Source organism: Phascolarctos cinereus, unplaced genomic scaffold, assembly GCF_003287225.1.
Source record: "Phascolarctos cinereus isolate Bilbo 61053 unplaced genomic scaffold, phaCin_HiC Scaffold_9;HRSCAF=440, whole genome shotgun sequence".
Lineage (NCBI taxonomy): Eukaryota > Metazoa > Chordata > Mammalia > Diprotodontia > Phascolarctidae > Phascolarctos > Phascolarctos cinereus.
The window spans coordinates 55,793,217-55,818,501 of NW_027556402.1; the positions used below are offsets into that span (position 1 = coordinate 55,793,217).

At 37.0% G+C, this 25,285-nt stretch overlaps 1 protein-coding gene across 1 annotated transcript in view; it reads right to left on the reverse strand.

Annotated features, from left to right (window-relative positions):
- The window catches only part of NDST4 (N-deacetylase and N-sulfotransferase 4), a 343,262-nt gene that overhangs the window by 38,360 nt on the left and 279,617 nt on the right, over window positions 1-25,285 (reverse strand). Inside the window, exon 7 of the mRNA XM_078148164.1 lies at window positions 4,264-4,360. Coding sequence (XP_078004290.1) covers window positions 4,264-4,360 — 97 coding nt within the window. The remainder of the gene's footprint in view (window positions 1-4,263; window positions 4,361-25,285) is intronic.

Below are 25,285 nucleotides of genomic sequence, written 5' to 3' on the forward strand. Positions count from 1 at the left end.
TCCATATGTACAAAAATATTTATGGCAGCTCTTTTTAGTGGTGGCAAAGAATGAGAAATTGAGAAAAAGTTTATCAATTGGGAATGGCTGAACAATTTGTGGTATATGATTATGAGGGAACGCTATGCTCATCCAAATGACTGGGGGCATGGTTTCAGAAAAACCTAGAAAGACCTAAATGAACTGATGCAAAGTGAAATCAACAGAACCAGGAGACCATTTTACACAGTAACAGCAATATTATAATGATAATCAACTGTGAAAGACTTAGCTACCCTGATCAATACAATAATCCAAGACTATTTAGAAGGACTCATGATGAAAATTGCTATCCATCTTTAGAGAGAGAACCAAAGAACTTTGCATACAAATTGTAATATAATTTTTTTTCACTTTATTTTTATTGCTTTTTTGTGGCATGGCTAATACATGATTTCACATGTATAATGGGTATCATATTGCTTGCCTTCTCAGTGGGTGGGGGATGGGGTGGGAAGGAGGGAGAGAATTTAAAACTCAATTTTAAAAAATGGTTTAAAATAAAAATAATAAACTAATACACACACATATAGTGGAGGTGGAAAGATAGATTTGGGCTAGAGGCAATAGAAAGCTACTGAGCTGACTGAGTAGGGGAATCACATGGTTAGGTCTGTGTTTTTGGTTAATTGCTTTAAGCATCAGTGTGTAGAATGGAATAGAATTGGAAGAGACATGAGGCAGGGGGATCAATTAGGAGGCTCTTACAATAATGTAGGCAAGAAGTAGTGAGGACCTGGATTAACATGTTATCTCCAAGTGGAGAGAAATTGTTGAAAGAGATGTTGGGAAGACAGAAATGGCAAAATTTGGTAACTGATATGTGATGAGAGAGAGGAGCCCAGGATAATGTCATCATGGGAGACTGGAAAGATGGTGGTGCTTTTGACAAATAAGGGAATTTGAAAAAAAAAAGCAGAGTTTGGGAAAAAATAATGAATTCAGCTGGGGACATGTTGAGATTAAGAAACCTCTGATTTATCCAGTATGAAAGGCTCAATAAGCAGAAAATGCCTTGGGCTAGATGCATAGACATGGGAGACACCTGCATAGATACAATAGTTAAAACCATGGGAAGTGATGAGGTTAGATAGAAAATGTAAAGGGAGAAAAGAAGAAGGTGTAGGTCAAAAACAGGACCACGCTCCCTAGGGCAAGCCCATTCCATGTTTGGACAACTCTAATTGTTAGGATGTTTTCCCTCATAACAACAAATGCAATTTCTTTTTTGCATCTTCTTGGTCCTTGTTCTTCCTCTGAAGCAAAACAGAACGAATCTTATTCTTCTTCCACATGACAGCCTTTTAAATAGTTGAAGATGACTGTCATATCTTCCCTCCCTCAAGCCTTCTCTTCTTCAGGCTAAAATATCAACAATTCATTCAAACAATCCTTCTATTGCACGCTCTCTGTTTGTCTTACTATCCTATTACCCTCCTCTGAATGCACTCCACTTTATCAGCATCCTTCCTAAAATTTGGGACCCGGTCCTAAAACCAATCCTGTCTGCCATGCCAGACATTCATTGTCTAGACCTAGATACAGTGTTCAGCATGAGAGGCATCCCCCTCTTTCCAGATCTTATGCCTCTTTTAATATAGTCTCAGATTTCAACGGCCTTTGTCTTTGCCATATCATACTTGATTCATATTGAACTTGAAATCACCAAAATCTTCAGATCTTTTCCAATATTAATTGTTTCCCAGTTAAGCTTCCCCTATCTTGCCATTATGTTTTTTTAAATTCAAGTTTAAAATTGAAGACTTCATATTCACCTTAACTAAATTTATTCTTACTAGATTTAGCCCTGATTCTGTCATCCAGCCTATTAACTATCCTTCCCAAATTTATTATCTATAAATAAATAGCCATCTATGATGTCACACATATCATTAATAAAGCTGCTGAGCACCTTAGGGTCAAGGATGGATCCTTAGAACAAATTAACCTATTGTGTCTAAATATTCAACCAGTTCTGAATGAATCAGACTGTCCTATCATCTACATGACATTACTCCATCTTGTCCACAATGATTACATGAAGGATTTTGTCAGATACTTTGCTGAAATTTCAGTATATGTCCTTGGCATTCCCCTGATCTACCACTTTAGTAATCATATCCAAAAAAAGAAAAAAAATAATAATTAAAGATAATCTGACATGGACTGTACCTTATGAAGCCATGCTGACTTTTAGTGATCATTGCTTCCATTTCTAAACATTCAAAAAATATCACTTTGACAATATGTTCTATAATGTTGCCAGGAATAAATCAACAAGCATTTATCAAGTATCTACTATGGCTAGGCACCATAGCCACAAAGACAAAAATGAAACAGTCTCCGCCTTCAAGGAGTTTACATTCTATCTGAATGGAAGCCAAATTCGCTAACTTAATGACCCCATTCTTTTTTTTTTTAATTCAGGTAATATTTGCCAATCTTTGGTTCCTTCTCACTTTTCCCATTTTCAATGACTTTTCATAGATCACTGAGACAGCTTAATAATCTTACCCACCAGTTCTTTAATTGCCTAGGACCACAGTTCGTCTGCATCTGTTAACAAGATGATTATCCAGCATCTCAGTTTGTAGTTACCTCTTTCCTTATTTTGGTTCTTGACTCCCTGCTAATTGTTTCTTTCCTATCCTTCTCAGTCTACAATTCATTCTTCTTGATTAAGAGAAGCCTATCATCTTCTCACTTTATAATGGAGCCAAAGAACTTATACGATATGCTTGGGTTCACCAATCAGTGACTGCCAATCAGTGACTAAGCTCAGGTCTCTTTCCATTGTTTTCAGTTAAGTTTTCTTCTGTTTCCTAAAATAATATTGCAAATTAGTTTGTCACGTATTATGTGGACATTCTGAATGGTAGTTCTTAGCCAGTCTAGCAAACGAGCAGGTCTAGTTTAGTCAGACTATAAGACATAAAGAATTCATTCCTAAGCAGTTTATAGTCTTGGTAGACATCCTTCAGTTTTTATAGGATCCAATTTTTGTAGAAAGAAAGTGAAACATAATTCAGAAGATTCCAAAGGAATGGCTGTTTTCTAAAAGCAGTTATCGAACCCTATGGTGACATGTCTCAACGCATTATCATTCTCTCCTAGTTTTCTGAAATGCTTTTTATCGTGTCTTGGTCTTCCAAAATTTACGTTTGTTTTCGTATATTTCAGGGAATACTTCATTCATTTCTAGGAAACAAAAAATCTGAAGTTTGGGAAAAACAATAAATGATCAGCTAGTCTAATATTTGTTCTTTTTTCAACAAGTACTGTTTTCAAAATGCTCCATAGAACTGCAGGGGTCTATAAAGTATCAATAAGAGTTTCTTGAAAGGAACTGGGAGCCTAGTAGATTCATTTAATTTAGGTTCACATCCACACCTCCATGTCCCACTCTTACATTGCTCAAGCTGCTAGAGTTCAGAGGTAAAGACAATAAAATAAAGAATTTCCAAAATCGCACACTGTTTGCGAAACACTCCTCTCAGCCACTCCCCAGTCAGAATCATGATGACCTCTGCAGAGAGCTGTCAGATTTCTTCAAGCAGCACAATGGCTAGAAATGGATATTTTGTATGCTTTGCTAATATGCAGTATCAACAAACCTCCTACATGATAGTTTATTTTCCTCTAACTGCACAAATTTAAAATGGAAGTCTTTAAACAAAGGACTTTCAAAGGAAGGGGTGGATTGCTAACTTTCCAGCTGTGCCCACCCCAAAAGAAAATTACTACTGAGTGCCATGAAACAAATACAAATAGGTTTAGCAAATCATTAAAAAAAAGTTCACAGGGAGAGCCTTTGATGTATGAATAATGCACTGCCAATCAATTGTGAAGTCATTTGGATTCAAGTGTAAATAAAATGGAAATTGATGAAAACTCATATCTTTCTAGCAGCTTGAGTAACTAATGTTTGAGACCATGACATAAGCAAAGGAAACTCTCATTCTCTCATTCACTTGTTCAGTTATTGTTTCATTCAACAAAAACATAACCATGCATTCCTTATGATTCTATGTTTGTTGGTATAATAAAAATAAGGTATATGGATATGGTAGGGGAGGTGGGGCTAAAGAAAAAAAATACCAATCATTACCCAACCAAGAACTTGAAGGGGAATATAAATGTTTCCTAAAGACCCCATAAACCATCTAAATACATCTATGGCATTTGGCACAGATGTATGGAAAATGCACATGTCACCTTTCTCACCTGTTTTCTGAGGTCCTATCACAAGGAATTTTGGTAAATGGTCACAAGTTTTGTCTCTGGACCAGATGTCCCTGTGTCGTTTATCATCACATGGATTCTGCAGGGAGAAACAACAGTCATCTTTACAGATATCTTGCCTGTTAACGTCCCTGAATCAGTTTATGCGTGTGTATGTGTATATGTGTATATTATATGCATGTATGTGTATATATATATATATATATATATATATATGCATATATATATACACACATATGTGTGTATTAGACTTTAAGATTTTTGTGGGCATGTGGACTACATTTTAAATCATTTTTAATATTGTGAGGTGATTAGTGTTCTCTTCCCTTGACAGGAATTATAACTGCCACACCTTTTATGTTTAAAGTATTTTCGATAATGTAAAGGTATGAGCATAGTGTAAGAGTTGCCATTTCATTTATGAATGGGGATAAGCTTGGACCATGGCCTCTTCTTGTGAAGCTCCTTGATAAAGGGTATCAATATCAGAGGCATCTAGTTGGTCTGCCAGTGCTCTTATTCCATCAGGGTTAGGGGAGGGTCTGTGTCAAAAATGATTGGCCAATCAGCATGAAGAGGCTTCTACTCAATGGACTTTAAAGGGAGGGGCAAATTCCTCTATTCTTTTCCAGAATGGGTGGCTCAAGCCACTTCTTTGGATTTTCTGTGGCAGGGAAGAAGAGATTACTATCCTCTCCCCACTTCCCTCCTACCTCTCTCTACTGCAGCTGTTCCTACATAGCAAAGAGAGCTTGTGATGGTCTAGTTAACTTAAGACTGGGCTTCAATTCTTTGGTTTACTTTTCTTCTTTGTGCTTCTTTCCTGGAACAAATTGTAAGATAACTATATCTATATCTATTTATATCTGTATCTATACCTATATCTACATCTATCCATATCTATTGATATCTATACATACACACATATATAAATGTATATATATATGTGTGTGTGTGTGTGTGTGTATATATATATATATATATATATATATATATATACACACACACAGGGGTGTGTGTGTGTGTGTGTGTGTGTGTGTGTGTGTGTGTGTATTTCTACCCTTGGTAGTAATCTCATGAGTTCAAGAGGTCCAGAGCTTTTGGGTCAAAGTACTGGTTACCAAGTAGGAAGGGACCTCTGAAATCACTTTTCAAAGGAGAAGATTAGACCAAACCATAGACTGGTTTGCCAGAAGATATGAGCATTGAGTGAGTTGCTTGGATTGTGAAGACTAGAAGTAAAGATACAATTCCTGTTTGACAAGGCCACTGAGTATTTCACATTTATTGTTCTGAGTATCAAATTTACAAGAAAATATAATGAGTATAGTTTGCTGTATCCTGTTTCCAATATTTATCAATGAGCTCCTTTGACAAAGACTTCTGAGTTTTGAACATTTCTTTTGTGACAGAAGAAATAAATAGCTGTCCTATTTGATATACTTGTACACTTAGTTCATTCTATAAAGGGCTTTTGAAAATTCCTTCTAGGTATTAAAATACTTTCTAGGGGAGATCTTAAACATAAACTGAACCTAAGATTTAAGAGATATTCCCTGTTATTCTGGGGTGGTATTGAGTAGAGACTATAAGAAGGGCTTGGCTTCCCTCTCTTTGGGGCCAGGCTTTCCTAGAATTTAACCTGGTCATCCAGAGACCAAATCTGGATCCTGTTTGTAGGAGAAGGTTCCCTTGATCAACCAGGTGCTAGCTTTATTTCTAGAAAACCATTCCTTGAAGGACATTGAAGAAAAAGTCATTAAAGAAAATTCGAGGACATGGGTAGAGCTGGTGATTTGAACCAGGAAAGATTTTCTTATTCACTATTAGGCATAGGGTTTGTCAGGCACCTTTACTCTGGACATCTTTGAGCAGGAGGCTCCTTTAGATAGGAAATAGGAACACAATGAAATGCCCCTAAAAGGAATATGGGTTTTGAAAGAGAAAGAAATAGGAATCTGTTCCTGGAGTCAGATAGCTAAGAAATGATGACATCTATTACTGAGTTCCTATGGCTATTGGGGAAGGAAAGATGACATTCAGTGATGGGAGCATACAACAAAAGATGAAGAAGCTAACTCAAATTCACCTTAGGCTAGCACTTTTAGACTCTGTGTATGGAATTCAAATAGAGAGCTCAAGATGAGGAGAGGGAAGTGGAGGCTGTCACATAATTTATATTAATTATTAACTAGGTATTGAAATTTAGAATGAAAAAATTATAATAAATGAATGCATTTGTCTCTTTGTTTCTGTGTGGTTTGCATTTGCCTTTTTTTTTTCATTTCCTAGTAAATGTTTGCTTTAAACAAATGTTTTCCTTGTTTCCAATCAACTAATGCAAAAATAGTTATTTTTTTTTTTTAATGCCAACATCAGTAATGGAAGGCGGTGGGAGGTGGGATGTGGAGTTCAGTGTCTTTTCATGATTATTGATTGCCTTCATGACCTTGGGCAAGTAATTTACTTTCCTGGATCTCAGTTTTTTAATCTGTAAAAAAAGAGGGGGGTTGATCTAGAGGGCTTCTAAGGCCCCTCTAGCTAGATCCATGATTCTAAGGCCCTCTGTATGCTACTATCAGCAGTAGTGGAAAACCTCAAAGTTGGTGGAGATACTGGAAGGGACCATGGGAGGTACTGAGGTGTGGATAGATGAGCATGGAGGGCCTGACAGTCATTCCCCTTCAGTGTTTAAAATAAGTATTAAAGTCTTACAGGCCTTTAAGAAATGACAGTTACCTGCCTGGCTTTTTTATATCAGTCAGTCAACAAGCATTTATTGTATCAGGAAATACTAAGTTCAAAAGCAGTCTTAGACATTTACTAGTTGTGTGACCCTAGGCAAGTCACTTATCTTCTCCCTCAGTTTTCTGCTCTGTAAAAATGGAGATAATAATAGCCCTTACATCCCAGGATTGTTGTGAGGATCAAGTGAGATAATAATTATAAAGCACTTACTACAGTGCTTCACACATTGGCTATCATATGCTGGATGCCATGCTAAGTGCTAGGGATATAAAGAAAAGCAGAAACAGTGCCTGCTTTCAAGGAGCTTATAATCTAATAGGAGAAACAACCTGCAGATAACCATGTACAAACCATAAACAGGACACATTGGATCTGGGCACCTTGAATAACTGCTTCCTGCCTGGAAAGTCATTAGCTTTATCATAGGTTAGTATCTAAATAAATATACCAAATAACTGTAATGATTTTGGATCTCTTGTGACATGTGAATTTAAAATGATTAATAATCTCTTATTATGAATTGGTCGTCACACTCATTCTGAAATCCATTGGCCAAATCGAACAAGACAAAGAGATAGCTTTTATTAATTAATCATCGTTGACAATTATAGAACTCAGAATTCATGCGTGGTTCTATGAACTTACATACTGAATAAGTTTGATTGTTTTGATTCTAGAATCTACTCTGGGCAAAAAAAAAAAAATCCTTTAAAATAACATGAGCACCAAATTGCTTCATCAATCAAGATATGACATATGACTAATTATAAAAATGTTGATCTTTGATTTATACAAATACTAATAGATATACAAACTAAAATATTCAGAAGATCAAAGGGAATAAAAGTATAAATTTAGCAGAGTATATTTGAACTTACTGAAATTATGTGTTGAAAACAATGATTTTGGGGGTTTACAATCTGAATAATCTCATGCACATGAAAGCTATTCCCCATAATTAAATTTATTAACTTTGATGAGTCATTTAAAAAGACAGTTATGATACAAAGGGGACTTGGAAAAATGGACACTATACAAAAATGTAAATATGCTTTTTGTCACAATGAATTATGCACCTAATAATCTATTGTGAAAAAAAGGTATTCAGAGGAAGGCAACCAGGATGGTAAAGGGCCTTGAGTCCATTTCTTATGAGGATCTAGGAACTGCTGGTGGAGAAGAGAAGCGAAGGGGTAGATGAAGGGGAGGCACATGATAGATGTTATCGAGTACTGCATTTGAAGGACTGACAGGTAGAAATGGGATTAGACTTTTCTATTTGACCACAAAGGGCAAAGCCAAGCACTGGTGAGCAGAAGCTGCAAGGAAATAAATTTAAGTTTGATGCCAGGGGAGAGCAAACAAACAACATTTCCTAACAATTAGAGCCGATGGCTGTCCAGGGGTGAAGTGAGCTGGCTGTAGTGCTGGCATGGCCTTTCATTAGAGATCTTCAAGAAGAATCTGCATGACCACTTGCTATGAGTATACTTGTGAGGATTCTTTTTCAGGTATAGTCTGGAATAGATGGTCCCTGGTGACCCTTCCATTGCTAATATTCTCTCACTATCAAAAAGCTCAATTTATAACTACACTTATGAATAAATAATACTTGCAAAAGTTAGGTTAAAAAGACAGAGAAAGTCTATATGTTCATAAATATATGTTTATAAATATAACATGATTTGTGAATATGTAAATGCATGTTTATATAATATAAATTATAAAGACATGGATATATAAATAAATATGTGTTTATAAATATATAATATAAATGTATAGTATATAAATATATACTCTAATTTGTAAATATATAACCAAAACATATTATTCATAAATATATAACATATAATAAATGTTTATAAATATATATTATATAAACTATAAAGATATGGATATGTAAATGTTTATTAAATATATGATACATATATATTAATATATTACATACTTTATAAGCCTATAAATAAAATATGTTAATGAATATATAAAATATTATATGTGTGTATGTCTTCTTTAGGAAAACACATCCATGAAGCATGGTATAATGGTTAGAGAGCCAGGTTTGAAGCTACAGAGATAGGTTTGACTTCTGACAAATATTTGTCTTGCTTCCCAACAAGTCATGTAATCTCTCAGCACCCAGTACAATTCTTTAAGAATCTAAGTTTTGGAAAGGACGCCGATCTGTATTCATAAGGGGATTTTCTTCCTTGGGAGTTCCTTGTGTAAATGAAATCACAGCTTCGGTCCCTATTTCTATGAAGACATGAATAAGATGTAAGAGTTTTGAGCTTGGAAAAATGAACTTTAATTGTATGTCACTTCAGTATTTACATATCTGAAATATTATTTTTATAGGCATTTTTATGCAATATTTTAATTGGATATTGTCTTGATCTCAAAGGCCACTATATTTTGAAGTTACCATACTCTTTATTTTAACAAGTATTATTAAGTAACTACCATGTGCAGAACACCATTCAAGATATTAGGAGTGATCTATTATTTGGATAAAATATGTTCTCTGTCCTCATGGAGCTTATTGTGTGGTAGAGGGAACTGCATTTTTATAGTTAGCTAATTTACAATTAGTATTTTCCACCAGCTGTGGTCCTTGAATTGGACTCCACCATGATCATATCTCCAGAAAAACTCATCACCAGAGAACTCATCATTCTATGGGATTACATCAGCCTTGATCCTCACACCTCTTTGGGACCCCCAGTACCCTCTGCCTCTCTGATTGGAGGGCTGGAGGGCAAAGCAAAAACCCTTTCCATAGCCTCCACTTAAAGAGGTCTTCTAAACCAGCCAATTCTTCACTTTCTATCAGCTATACTCCTTGGACTGAACTTCATCTGAAACCATAAAAGGTATTTTCTTCCCTCCTGCACCTCCCTTCAGCTTCCTTTTGTGTGCTATCTTCCCTTATTAGATTGTTAGCTTTTTGAGGGCGGGAAAGTTATCTTTTTCTTATTCACATTACCAGGATGTTGCACAGTCTTTGCTACTTGGTGTGCACTTAATGTGTATTGACTGATTGAATTAGCTCTAATGAACAATATGATAATGAACTGCATGATGAATTCACTAAAGAAGTATTTTTTTTTTTAATCATACTCTGTGAGGCTAGGAAAGTAAAGTTGTCCTAGAAAGTTGAGAACAGGGATAGCTTTAGGGAGGAGGTAGCATGTGTTTTTTGGTTAGAAAGAATGTACAAGAATTGAACAGGTGAAAAGAAAGAGGAAGGGAATTCTAGACAACTTTTTGAACAAAGGCTTAGATGTAGGAAACACCACACATGTGGAGCGGACAGAGAAAAAAAGGTTTCATTTGATAATTAAATCATTGTTGACCATTGAGATAATAACTTTAGTAGAATATCAGGAGAGGAATCTAGATTGCAAAGGATTGGGCAAAGAGTGGGCAGTGAGGAATGGTAGCATAGTTTTGGATACTTTTTTCAAGAAATCTAGCAGCGAAGAGGAGTGAGAAGTGATGGTAGCTAGGAGTTAGATGAGTCAAAGGAAATTTTTTGTTTTATTTTGTTCTATTAGACTGGGGACAGGGGAGGGCCATTATGGACTAGAACTTGATTGAAGGCAGATGGGAAAGGTCCAATTTGAACTAGTGAAATTAAAAATCCATGAGAGCAAGGAGATGACTATTAAAACAAAATGAAAGAGGAAGAGGCAGAAGTTGGATGAATGGTAGGATAAAGAGATTAGACTTTGTAAGGAATTGGGACATCTCTTTTACTATGGCCACAGAGAAGGAAAACAGTGTGAGTGATGGTGGTGAACAATTCTGAGCTAAGGGAGTTCACAGAAGCTGGTGTCAATATCAGTAAAGCAGGAGGCTAAGTCATCTGCTGTGGGTGTGGGGTTTGGGGGTCCCCAGTAGAAACACTGTTCTACCTAACCAAGTTGATCTCTTCAATGTTCAACAAAGACATCTTACTCATTCTTATGTATCTCTTCACTGGCTATCCCCCAACGCCTTGGAATTCCCTCTCTCTACATCTCAGCCCAAATCCACCTTCTTAAAGGAGTCTTTCCCATTCCTCCTTAATGTTAGTGCCTTCATTCTGATATTATCTTCAGTGCATCCTGTTATTTGTACACAGTTGTTTGCATGTTGTCCCCTTTATTAGTAAACTGCTTGGGCAGGGACTAGGATTTTGTTGTTGTTGTTTTTGCCTTTCTTTCAATCTCTGGTGATTACTAGAATGCCTGGAACATAGTAGGCACTTAACAATGTTTGTTGAATTATTACTTGTTTTTTGCTTGTATTACTTTTCCATAGGATACCCTCCTTTCACTTCTCTTCATAATCAACATTTATAATTGAAGCATTAACACTTGAAGGTCCATCTCTTTAATGAAGGCTATCTCAGTTCATCCTGCATTCAACCTTTGCACGTTTGAACATCTACAATATTTACTATCTATACTACCCATGACGGCATGTATCAGGGTGGGGGAGCCTACAGCCTCGAGGCTACGTATGGCCCTCTAGGTCCTCAAGTATGGCCCTTTGACTCCAAACTTCATGAAGTCAATGGGCCACACTTGAGGACCTAGAAGGCCACATGTGGCCTCAAGGCCACAGGTTCACCACCCCTGAGCTAGCTATTTACCTCCTCCCTCATTATATATAGATGGTTCATGTGTGCAGCTCCCCAGCTAAATGTTAAGCTTCACAAATACAGAGACTATGCTTTATATTTCTTTTGTAGCCCCCGTAGAACAAAGCTATTGTGGATAATTATAATGCATTTAATCTTATTTTCCTGCCTAATGAATCAAATAACAATCTGATCTTTTTTCAGCCATAAAGACCATCTAATAAATTGGAAAAGGGATGAGGGTCTACATCAATTGAGGGAGAACACACACTAAAAAAGCTGCAGATACTGGAAATACTTAATTTGTCTGTACAACTCTTTAACTGAAAGTGCCAGTAGGAAGCAGGTGTCTTCTATTTCATTTTTTTCTTTCTATTCATTCATACCACACGTCCATTGCTATTGTAGTATAACCTCAGGTTGGGCTACTTTTCCACTTTCTCCTTTAACTGTGACTCATTTATGGGCAAGGTGAGAGTTGTAAATGCAAGCAACAGAGACCACCTATGTCAGGATATCCAGATGGCCTCTAAAATAGGCTCTGTAACTCATGCCTAAGATACTGTGCAATTGTCCTTTCTTCAATGGACAGAATCCCAATCTAATATTACTGGCTCCGAGATACCATTCTGGTGGGAGTTGGTAAAATCTTGCACTGGGGAACAGTTCAGTAGGAATGACATTTGCTACTAGTTTGCTTTTATTATCAATCATACCGACAATTTGGCTTCAGTTTCTTCCAGTCATGTATAATGCTCAATTCCATTTCCATGATTTTTGCCAGCCTGAGTTTTCTCTTTTTTAAGCACATGCGTTCTCTGTCATGACATTTTAGGACTTTTCCCAGGACTGCTTTAGAATTCCATTTTCTTTTGAAGGAATAATCTCATATTTAGTAATATGATTGATAGAAACATAACACTTCCTTTAGGTTTTTTGTTTTTTAAGTATTTGATTTTCTTATATTGGCTTATACTTCCTTACCATTTGTATTTGGAACAAGTAAATTTTTTATTTGTCTCTATATTTGCTATAACTGGTTGATGATGATTCCCAAGTTCAAGGAGACTTCACGAAGAGAAAAACAATATATATATGTATATGTGTATACATATATATGTGTGTGTGTGTGTGTGTGTGTGTGTGTGTGTGTGTGTATGTTTGTCTTTTCAAATGATCTTTGTTAGTCACTAAGTCCTTTTCAGTTCTTTCTTCATCCTCAGGCTCCTTGAATAATCTGAAGAGCCAATGAATACAACTTTTGTTTTTATTATTGACAATAAGTACATATCAACATATTAAGAGAGATAGGGATCTAGTAAAAAGTCAGCAATTTGCTTAAGAGAACTTGCAGGCTGTCTAATTCAAATACATGTGATTCTGTACTTGGGCAGGTAAAGGTGATGCAGGTAGTTACTGAACTTGGAAAGGTTGATGGAACAGATGGTTTTTTAGGTTCTTTAAAGGAGAAGAGCCAGGTGGGCAGATGCTTTGTAAAGGAGATGAGTAAGAGGCAGGGAAGGAAGCCTGGCTCTGACTGAATCACACGCAGGCTGAGAGGAGATAGAGCCTAGAGAAATGCATTCTGTACTAAATCAACCTCATAGATTCATAATTATGCTAGAAACCCTTTTTTAAAATTTTCTGCTAAGAAACTCTTTTCCCTTATTATGTCTCTTACACATCTTCTACTGACTGACACTATAAGTGATAAGGCAAAGATTGCGAGTTTCCATCCAGATCACATGGCTACTCCCATATAAGTAAGAAATATCTAAATCTTAGTATTGGGAACTTGTTAAATTTCTAGTAGTCAGCAAAAAGTATTACTTCGTTAATTTTATATATATATATATATGTATGCTATGTATATACATGTATATAAACATATACACATACCTCAATGAGTTTGAAATACATATGCATACTATATATAAATACATATATATTTCAAATCGCATATGTGTGTATATATATAAATATATGTATATACATGTATGTATGTTTGTGTATGTATAAAATTTCAAAGTTCATTGATTTCTCCTTCCCTTGCCTTCTGCTGTTTGAACTTAGTTTTCACAGTAGGATATTTAGAAAGAATATACTTAAGTGTTTTTTTCACTGAGTGTTTAATTGAATTATGACACGGAAAAGAGTAGAAGGTACCCTTGGCCACATCCTGGTTGGACTAGATAACTTCTTAGGTCCCCTTCAAATTCTTAAATTCTGTGGTTCTGTATGGTGTTTAAAAATCTTTCTATATACCATGAGTCATCTTGTATATGAAAACATTTTATTCCTTCTCCATTGAAGTTTCTTCTTCTACTCCTTCTGACTCATGGGGGTAAAATGGGATTAGGTGGGCATACTTCTTGTTCCTATCTCCTGATTCCTCTCTATTTCTAGACCTTTGTTCCTGCCACCTTCTCTCAGAAATCTTTTTTGAAGTCCATATGATCTGTTTATACCACTTCATTCTTGTTGTAATTGTCAGAAAATATCTGGAATATTCTCTATGACTTCAACACCTGGCTTCCAGTTTTTCTCCTCAAACTTATTCCTTGCCATCATCCTTGGTGACTATTTAAACACCACAGATTCTTAGGTGCTTAACCTCTTTGATTCCACTTCAATACTAATAACCATAAGCATTGTTGCATCTTCACCCTATCATATTGTTCCATTATCAATTTATTTGTCCCTCCCCCTACTTTCCCAGCCTACGAAATCATTTCATTTCTTTTCTGGCCCTTTGATCAGCCATTTCAGTGATCTCAAAAATATCTTCGATCTCAAATTTTCAAAGTTCTCAAACTTTTTCACAGTGGCAGAACCCTTCAGTTTAAACAAAGCATTAAGAGAATTCTTATAGAAAATCCCTTTATAAGTATTTCCAATGCCTATTAACAAACACATAGGTTCATTAAAAAGAATAAAACAAATTTGGGTTGTTTCAGGGTTGTTGGTAGCAGTTGGAGATATACTACCCCAGATCATTTTGCCTCATGTCCTTCTGATGTACCTTGTTTAATAATTCTGAGCCCTTGACTGACTCTCATTGTCCTGCTTTTAGTCTACTAAGCAATGGAATTTCAGGAGGGAGTGGTAGCAAGGCGTCACTTTGCACAGCGAACTCCAATTTCATTCCTTTCTCAGTAGTAAATGCAGAATTTCTCTTTCCATTTAAAGCATTTCTGCTTCATAGGAAAGTTAATCTAACACATCAGAAGTAAAACTCCTATTTTTGTCCCCCAATATCCAAACCTTGAATTCATCCTTAACTCTTTCTATTCCCTCAACTCCCAAATCTAATGAGTTGTCAAGTCTGAATTCTCCTTTTTCTACAGAGTCTTTCTCACATCTGCCCCCTACTTGTCACCCACACAGCCTAGCCTAGTTCAGATGCTCGTCAGCACTTACCTGGACTAAAGCAATGCTCTGCCGATTGTATTATGGTCGCCTGTCATTCCCTTTTCCAATCCATCCTTCATTCTGTTACTGAACTGATATGGGTATGATCATATACATACATATACATAAACTTAAGCATAGGTATGATCATATCACTCCCCAGCTCAAGGAAGTTAGTGATTCTCTGTTGCCTCTGGTATAAAATACAATCTTTTCTATTTAGCATTGATTTTGTTGTTGTTGTTCAGTCATTTCAGTTGTGTTCGACTCTTTGTGACCCTCTTTGGAGTTTTACTGGCAGAGCTACTGGAGTGCTTTGCCACTTTCTTTTCCAGTTCATTTTACAGATGAGGAAACTGAGGTAAATGGGGTTAAGTGACTTACCCAGTGTCACACAAGTAGTAAGTGTCTGAGGCTGAATTTGAATTTAGGTCTTCCAGACTCCAGGGCCAGAGCTCTATTCATTGCATCACCTAACTGCCCCATTTAGCACTGATAGGCCTTTATCATCTATTTATCTTTCCAGATTGATTTCATAGCATTCTCCCTTGCATGCTCTGTTCTAGTTGGCCTAGAGATGTTCATTGTGATCTTCCATCTCGGGGTTCACCTCTTCAGCTTGGATTCTCTAGCTCCATTCGAGACCCATCTTGAGTGCCACCTCCTTTATGACACCTTTCATGATTGCTCCCCCTTTTCCTGCCTCAATTGCTTTTATTTTAGTGTTTGATTCCACCCTCTGAATGCAAGTTCTTTGACAGATAACATTATAGTTCTTTTTTTGTTTTGTTATTGTCTCTGTATCCCCAGAGTATAGCACACAGTAGGCTTTTCACTGCTAATTAATTGAATTGAATTTAGTTATTGAATATTCTAACAAACAAAACATTTTCTTATTCTGATATCATTTAAGATCAAAGCGATAATCAATACAGCATGTGGAATTGTAATCAGCCATTGCAATCCTCATATTCTTAACCACCTTTTCCCCAATAGATCCATTTCTCATAGCTAGTGCCTAAGGCACCGTACTTACACATTTCTCCCTGCCCTTTCTACCTACCTAAAGATTATCCACCTTCCCAGGACCACCTGCTCCATATGATCTTCCCTGTCTACATCAGTTCTCCAGGAACACTATTTCCCAATACTTTCCAGTAATAAGGACATTTACATTATTTATTCTATTAGTATTTATTGATCAAGTAAATATTGTACATAGTGACTAAAAGTTCTTGTGAAATGTTTTTAAATGGATATCTATTTTATTACAACAGCATCCACATACTTATAGACATATGCATAATTACCTGGGTGACCTTGGATAAGTCCCTTATCCTTTCTGTCTCATTTCCTCCTCATCTGTAAAATGAAGTGGTTGGACTAGATGACCGCTAAGATCACGTCCAGCTTATTCAGTTTATTGATGATATATTGTTTATGGATTTATATAGAAATTCCTTAACCTTTTGCAATAACTCTTTACCAGATTAGGAATGCCTTGTTACCTATTAGCAAAGGTAGCTGTATTGTAAGATATTCTTTTACATAGATGTCCTGTTTCCCTAAATAGATCATAAGCTCACTGAGGTCAGCGACCATTTCTTACCTTTCTTTGAAGCCCTGGCATTTAGTTAATACTAATGCTAATCTAGCTAATGCTCCTTTTGGAAACAAACAAACGAAACAATTACTTCATCTTTGCTATCTAAATCTTGTATTTGTTGTTGTTTGTCCTTGTTCCTAAAGAGGACCAATGTCTTGACTTTGCAAGTGAATTGGATTTAAGTGAGGCCGAGCTGTGCAAAGTCATCAGTCTCGTTCTTGCCTCCAGAGTCATCAGTGTCCAACGGCAAGACATAGGTCAAGATGACTGGGACAGCCCAGGATATAGTAGGGGATGTTGGCTTTTTTTTTTTTGTTTTGGATGTTGGCCTTTTTAAAAAGCTTTCCCAAATCTCAGTGTGTTTGAGGCAATGCTCATTCAGTAATGGAAGTCTAGGTAAGAACTGAGGCAAAAGTTGGCCTAGTTTGCCTGGGAGTGGAAGGTACTCAGAGCCATCAAAACCCAAACAAAGAGCAAGTGAGGCCTGGGCTGGGGCCTATCATTGACCAGTACTGAAAGTCAGAGTGATTTGGGTTTATAGGCATAGTCAAGTAGCCCCATTTGAATCCCAATGGGCTTTATCAAATATGTTACATATCTATCCACATCTTCCCACTAGACTGCAAATTCTTAAAGGGCAGGGATTATTTTTTTTTTTTTTTACTTCTTTGGTGTTTTAGTCTTTGTTACTTCTTTTGAGTCTTGCATATCACCTGTTGAATTACAGACCAAACCATCCACACAATTCCTTTGCATTCTAATGAATGAGACTTTTCTGAAAATAACATGTAAAACAGCCTCTAGTGCCCTTTCACATGAACCTCAATAAATGTTACTGGTGGTGGAGGGCTGTTTTTGTTTTATTTTCTCTGAATCTAGAGAAATTTACTTATGCAGATTGAAGGTGATCTATCCATTCTTTCAACTGGTATTTCATTTTCTATGTTAAGAAGTTCTGGGCAATTCTCTGCACTACGATGTGAAGGTATTTTGCGTCCTTTTTTTATGTTATATTCTTCTCAGAGGCCTATGACACTTGGGTTTTTTCTACACATCCTATATTTGAGAATGATATGTTTTATTTGGGTGGTGAGTATATTTTCTTTTAATATTGTTGTTTTTTGCTTCTTTTCTTCTAGGTTGTCCTTCACTTTTCTGTATTTGCATTGCCAATCTATTCTCTCTTTTGCTTCTTTGTTGAGACTGGCCATTAAAGATTCCAGATTCTGCCCACGATTTTTTACTGTGCAGCCATAATTCTACTCTCATAATTTTCATTTCTCTTTCAAACCACTCAGGAACAAGATGTTGTAGAGACATGTTCTCCTCAAATTACACAGGGCCTCCTGTCTCACTTTTCATTGTTTGCAGCATTTGTTCATAGACGCCTGAACCTGTTTACAAGATCTGGAAGCCGTATTTCCTTCTCCTATTAATGCTTTCTCTGTTGATTTATCTGTTTGTGCTCAAGGTCTTTGAATTTTCTTCTTTACGAGATCTTAAGTAATTTCAGTCTCCCCATCCCCCTTTTACTCTCCCCTTTTGAAGAATTGATGCCAATTGGGTATTGAGCTCTTTTCTTCAGGGTTAGTGGTGTGCTGCAAAGCCCCCACCATGTATGGCATCATGTCCCACTACCTCTCTTCGTCAGTTCTCTGGTCTGCTCAGAAAGCTGCCATGTTGAGGTGCTTTGGGTTTGATTTCCTTAGTTTTGGTCTCCAAGTCTCTGGGAGGAACCAGGGGTAGGAGTTGAGCTCCATTTCAAGTTTAGACATATGCCCTGCTCCTTTCCCTCTGTTTTTGCAGCTTTTGCAGAGATTTCTTGCAGCACAGAATAATGCCCTCCATGGAGAAAGATGGCTGTGTGGTCCCAGCAACCTTCTACAGCCTGGAGCATTGATACTGTGCTGAGGGTCTGTCATGAGCAAACTTAAGCAGCCTTGAGCTAGAAGCATCATGGCACAGGAAAGAAGGAGGGGTTCTGAGGTGTGTGGAGCTGTTTCCTTGGGTCAGCTACTGATACTGAAGAGTGTAGTGGGGGAGAGAAGCTGAGTGAGCACAGGGTAAGTGTCAGTTAATTTTTTTTTATCTCTTTTTTTTTTAACTGTTTTTGGATTCCAGGTGTCCTAGACCACGAAGATAGATGAAGTTGCTTTGGCACATAACTTCTGCTTTGTAAAGGTTTGAGAGGTTGGGGGTTCACACAAAATGTCTAGGTCTGCATCTTGTTGATCATGTGACCTGGATGTCATACCCATCAAGACTGGAAACTCATCTACAATAGTTTCATAGAGTTGCCTGGTGATATTAAGAGATTAAATAACATGTTTTCTCACATCTAAATTCTTTCTAGGGAACTGAGAAGTAGGTGGGAGTAGAACCTTTTTTCAGAGTTGCAGTTCAGTGATAATTAGATTGCATTTATGAGGGGCGGGGTGAGGAAAGAGGTGACATTAGACAACCAGAACACATTTCCAATTGATTGGCAGAAAAAAGAAACCTATGACTTAAGCCACCATTTCTGAACAGCAGGGTATCTGACAGGCTCGCACAATCAGGCCAGCAAAGTAGTTCAGTGTGAAGCAGTGAATAAATAATCATCAGAAACTATCTACGTGCTAGAAAAGTAACCTTAAGGGCACACAAAAAAAGGCATTTTATCAAAAAGATGTAAAGGAAGGTTCACTTGAGTAATAATAACAAAGACAATTTAAAGATCAAGTTTCAACTTGTTAAAAAGACAAAATTATTATATATAAGATTAAATTCAAAGAAGTGTTAAACATAATTAGTCATTGTGATCCAGGTTCTAGAGATCGATGAGAAACAGAAGAAGATATTGTCTGTAGCTTGATTATCTACTATTAGAAAGATGGGAGTTTAGTGTGGGATTTAACTTAAATTTTCTGAACAATTAGGGATTCATGGGGTGATAGAGTCAGAGATGGAAGGGATCTTAATGGCTATCCAGTCCAAGTTTGTTTTAGAAACCAGGAACTGAGACCTAGAGACGTGAGATGACTTGGTGTAGCTATGTGATTTGAACCCTGGTTCTCTGCTTCTACTTCCATGTCTATACTCTTTCTAGACTCTTAATACAATCAGTAAACCATGGCCTCAGATTAGACATTTTGATCCTACTATGTTGAAATTGTGATCTTTTGTCAGGGTTTAGGCCTGAGGTAGAATGTGAATAACCCAATATGTCCTCCTCCTGCCTCCCTCACTGAGTGGTGTTAGGTAGGCAGTTTTATATCTCTCTGCCTCTTCTGGGAAAATGTTGGGAAAGGTGAGAGTTATGCTGATGAGAGTTATGCTGACTACTTCACCAAAGTAACTGAGGGGCCAATCAAAGGAAGGGATGCAAATTGAGTTTATAGATCTCTCAGACATTAGAGTCATTTTGAAACTTCTTTCCCTCTGTAGCTTCATATCTAACACATAACGGCTGTTATGCTGACCTCACTGTTATATGCCTGTGAAACCTGAACAGTATACCAATGCTGTGCCAGGAAACTGAATCACTTCCATTTGAATTAGGAAGGCTCTGATACTTGGCGGGATAAAGTACCAGTCACTGAGGCCTTTCTTGGGCTGAACTGCCAAGCATTCAAACTTTACCGCAGAGAGTGCAACTCTGAGGGGCTGGACACATTGTTCCAATGCCAAACGTGTGTTTGGCTGAAAGACTACTTTATGGAGAACTCACACAAAGCAAGCACTCACATGGAAGTCAGAAGAAGTGATACAAGGACACTCTCAAGGTCTCTCTGAAGAACTTTGGAATCGATTGTGTGATATGGGAGGCACTGGCAAAGGACCGCCAGCATGATGTGCCTACATCAAAGAAGCACTGTGTTCTGTGAATGAATCAGAATTACAGTAGCTCAAAAGAAATGTGAGACACAAATTTAGAGACGTCTCCATTCCAAATGTTCATGTGGACTGTTTGTGCCCAGCCTGCGGTGAAGACTTCCAAGCTTGTATTGGTCTGATCAGCCACAGTCAGACATACTATACCTTGACTACAACACAGTGATGTCATCTTTGAGAACAAAAGATGACCAAGTCCTACTTATTTCTTCTTGACAATGAATTTTGGGCCCATTTTCACAATCACGAATTCCAGTTCATCTAATTCCATCCTAGTTCCCATCACATCAAAGATATTATTAATAAACTTCCAGAACCCTTGATTTACACATTTTCCTTCTTCATTTTAGTCTATAAAGGACTAGAATAACAATCTTCAAATGTCATATTTAAATATATTACTCTTCTTCTCAAAAGATCATAATGTCTCCCCCTTACCTGGTGTTCTAAACCCAAATTCCTCTTCTTGACATTCAGAATCCTTCATCACCTCTTTGGCACGGCTTTCAAGTTCATCTCCAATCTGACTCCAATCTATTTTGTCAGGCTGTTCTCAAATTGTATCCCTTCACACAGTCCACACTGCAGCCAAACTGATCGCCATCTCACAAATTCATCCTCTCTTTCCTAAACCTATGCCTTTATTTATACCATCTGTGCTGTCTGGAATTAATTATTAAGAAACAATTGAATAAGCACATATTAAGTGCTTACCCAGGCACCGCGGATACAGAGATAAAATGAACACACTCTCCGCTTTCTAGGAGCTTACATTTTAACATGAGAAAAAAATGGTTAAACACAAGTAGAAAGGATGTGTGTGTGTGTGTGTGTGTGTGTGTGTGTGTGTGTGTGTGTGTAAAGAGAGAGAGAGTCTGAGGATTGGTGTAGCCATTAGCAGCTGAGGAAAGTATTCTTTCTTGACTTCTAATCTTCATCTACGGAAACAATTTCAGTTCTTTAATTAGAAAACTGAAGTGTACTACCTCCAGAACTAATGCTTTAGTTATTATTATCTGGGGGACACTAGAAGCAATATAGGAAGTGTAGCCAGTAAAGCTTAGGGAGAAAGACCATGCTTTATGCTTCCACTGACTGACTATCGTGGTACTTAGTATCGTGGGGAGTATATGAGAAGTAATTAATTAAAAAAAAACCAGCTGGGATACAATGTAATAGCAATAGAAATGAGAATAATTTAGGAGAAGAAAAAAGATTATGGTTGAAGGAGAAAGGAGTTGGGAAACATAAAGAAAATATGGTAATCAGAAATACAATTAGACTATAACAAACAGAAAGTATGGTAGACATTTAAGAAACATAGACAAATGAAAATTTGACCCAGGAAATTGGCCATTGCTGTCCTACATTTGGCCTGGGGAAAGGAGTGTTCCATCCCCGGGGACTAGTTCTAGTTCTTCCAATACACATAGCCCCCTGAGTGGAAAGGATAACTTCTTTCCTGTTCCAACATGGCCTGGATTAAATGTCCGTTACTTTAAATGTCTATTGCCTGTTTTTTTTTTTTTAGAGGCAGAGTGGCATAGAGGCTTTGGAGCTAGAACACCTGGCTTCAAGTTCCTTCTTTATCCCATACTAACTGTGTGACCCTGGGTAAGTCATTTAATTTCTTAGTGTTCTTGGCAACTCTGGAAGATCATAAATTATGGAAAAGGTGATAACTTGCTTTGGTGGAAGGAGTTTGCTTGTCTGAGAGATTCCTATACCAATGAAATCACAGGTGTAGCCCTCATCCTATTTCTTTTTTATGAGTCCATGCTCACCAACCATGAGAAAAAAAGCATGGGAATAGAAGACTGATCTTGGAGTTGGGAAGTTCTGGATTCAATTTCTGCTTCTGACACATATTAGCCATGGGTAAGTTACATAACCTCTCAGTACCCCAGGCTACTCTCTAAGAGTCTAAATTATATACGAATTGCTGATTTGGATGATGTTTAGGAAATCTTGACCTTGGAATTTCTGCACAATGAAAAAAAATACAGTTCTGGAAAAAAAAAAGGTCATCTATCTTTGTGATCTCTAAACCAACTTCCTAACTGGGTCTACCCACATAAGAGATTCTTATTTAGAAAATTAGTTGCAACAGTTCTCAGGTTGAGTATATTATTGTCATTACCAATGAATAAATAAGTTTTCTGGTTTGCTGTATTTTCTCTGAGTCTGGAAGTTATGAGACTTTGGATAGTCACCAATTTGATTACCCCTAGGGCTAGTGTTCGAAATCTGAGGTCGGTGAACTTTATTTTTTTTTATATTTGATCACCATATTTCAATATAATTGCTTTCTTTTGTAATCCTATTTATTTTACTTTATGTATCTAAAGACATGATTCTGGGAAAGGGTCCATAGACTTCACCAGTCTGACAAAAAGGTCCATGACATGAGAATAGATTAAGAACCTTTGCTCTAAGGGAACTAACAAAATTGAATTTGTAGACCTGAAAAAAATGGGAATTAAATTTATGAGTAGACTATAAAAATAATATAAACAGAAGTTTTCAAAATGTATTTGAAGGATGCAGAGGGATTCCTGTGACCCTTTCAAGGGATCCATGAGGTTAAAACTATTTTCACAATAGTACTAAGACATTTTAATTTGCAATTTGATAAATACTGATCAATATCACCCTTATTTAAATTTAAAATATCTTTGGGATTGTTAATCATTTTGAAGAGTGTAAAGGAATTATGACACCAAGAAGTTTGAGCGCTACTGATCTAGCTATTCAATTTTCTCCTCCCTCACCACCAACCAATTCAACTGTTAGAAACAGAATTACAGAATCTCAAACCTAGAAGGATTATTTTAGTCCAGCCCATATGTCAGCAACATTTCTGAAAAGTAGTCATCCAGCCTTTTCTTTTAAAACCACCAGTGAAAATGGATGCATTAGCTCCTGAGGCAACCCATTCCAGTTTGGATTTTTTTTGTTACAAAATATGTTTTGTTTTTGTGTACATCAAGCCAAAATTTGTCCTAGTACAAATTTTTTGTGCTAGGACAAAAACACTTGTTTCTCATTCTTCCCTCTGTGATTAAGCCACAGAGAAACAATCTTGCTTCTACCTGACAGATTTCTCAGTGTTTGAAGATGGCTAGCATTAAAGTAATTGGTTAATATTTCTATTGAGAATGTCTTCTCAGTCTTGGAATACTCCATATTCCATCACATCCTTCATGTTCTTCAAGGACTAATTCAACTTCTAGTTCCACCGTGAAACCTTCACGCTGCATCCTCTGCATTGAATTTCTTTTGCCACAGAAGCAATTAACACTGCACAGATGAGCACTTCATTGTTTATTTAATTGCTCTACAAGTATTTGTTTTGTTACCATCTGGCCACCTTACTAAGGAAAAGGGACCACATCTTGCAGTTCTTTTGTGTTCCCAACCCTGCTTGTGATGCAGAGGATTCTACATAAATATTTGTTGATTGAGTTACTGGTGTTAGATGAAGCCCACTGTTGTCTTCACTTGGCTGTAAGCTTTAGCTATCCATATAAATTTATATTTAGACATAAAAGAAGTGCTTACATTTATAAAGAAAAGTCACTTTATAAATCTTAGAAATTATACGTGTGCGTATGTGATCTCCTCCTCCTTTTCCTTCAACCACTAATATTTGGATGCATTTCTTAAACTTTGCATTTGCAAGCAGAAGACTGATAGCCCTAGGGCTACCATGCTCTACCTTGAGCACATTATGTACCTCCTGGTGTCTCAGTTTCTTTATTTGTACAATGATGTAATTGGACTAGATTGGCTTTATAATCCCTTAAAATATCAAAATCTTAAGACCTTTATTATTGTTATTTTGGCTAGGCAATGGGGTTAAGTGACTTGCCCAGGGTCACACAGCTGGTAAGTGTCAAGTGTCTGAGGCCAGATTTGAACTCCGGTCCTCCTGACTCCAGGGCCGGTGCTCTACCCACTGTGCCACCTAGCTGCCCCTCTTATGATCTTTATAATAAAACTTACTAGTGTAAAGCATCAGTCCATTTTCATTTCATGGACCTTTTGGCTAGCTAAACTGATTATGTGGAAGAGTGCTAATGGGAGACAAAAATGATGCTCTTTACTGCTAATCTATGAGAGTTCTCTTTCCTTCTGTTCAAGAGGCCAGCATGTGATAGATCTTCTATTTACTACTTGCATGACCTTGGACAAGTCACTGATCTTCCTTGGGCCTGAGCTTCCTCATCTATGGGGAGAGGGAGGGAGGAGGATGGGGGAAAGTTAGCCTAGGTTGTCTCTTCCAGTTCTAAATCCATGATCCTACAATTCATTCACTAATAGGATTTGAGCATTTAGGGATGTTTGATGGAGCACAAATTGTTCTGAAGAAGAAACTTGGAAGTATTGTATGGGTAAGTTTTATCTGTAAGGTAACCATGGTGTAATGGGTAGAGAACTGGGCTCCGAGAAAGACAAGACCTGCCTTTGAAATATACTGGATATGTCACACTCCGTAGTTGACTGAAGTTCTCAGTATTCTAAGTAACTCTTTAAGATTATAAATTTTAGGGTACCTAGGTGGCACTGGCTAGTAGAGTCAGGAAGACCTGAGTTCATATCCAACCTCAGACACTTACTAGCTATATGACCCTGGGCAAGTCACTTAACCCTGATTGCCTCCCCCAAAAAAGCATATTTTTAGAAAAAGATTATAAATTTTAGAGCCTGTGCTGATCTGTATGGATAGAAGTTTCTTT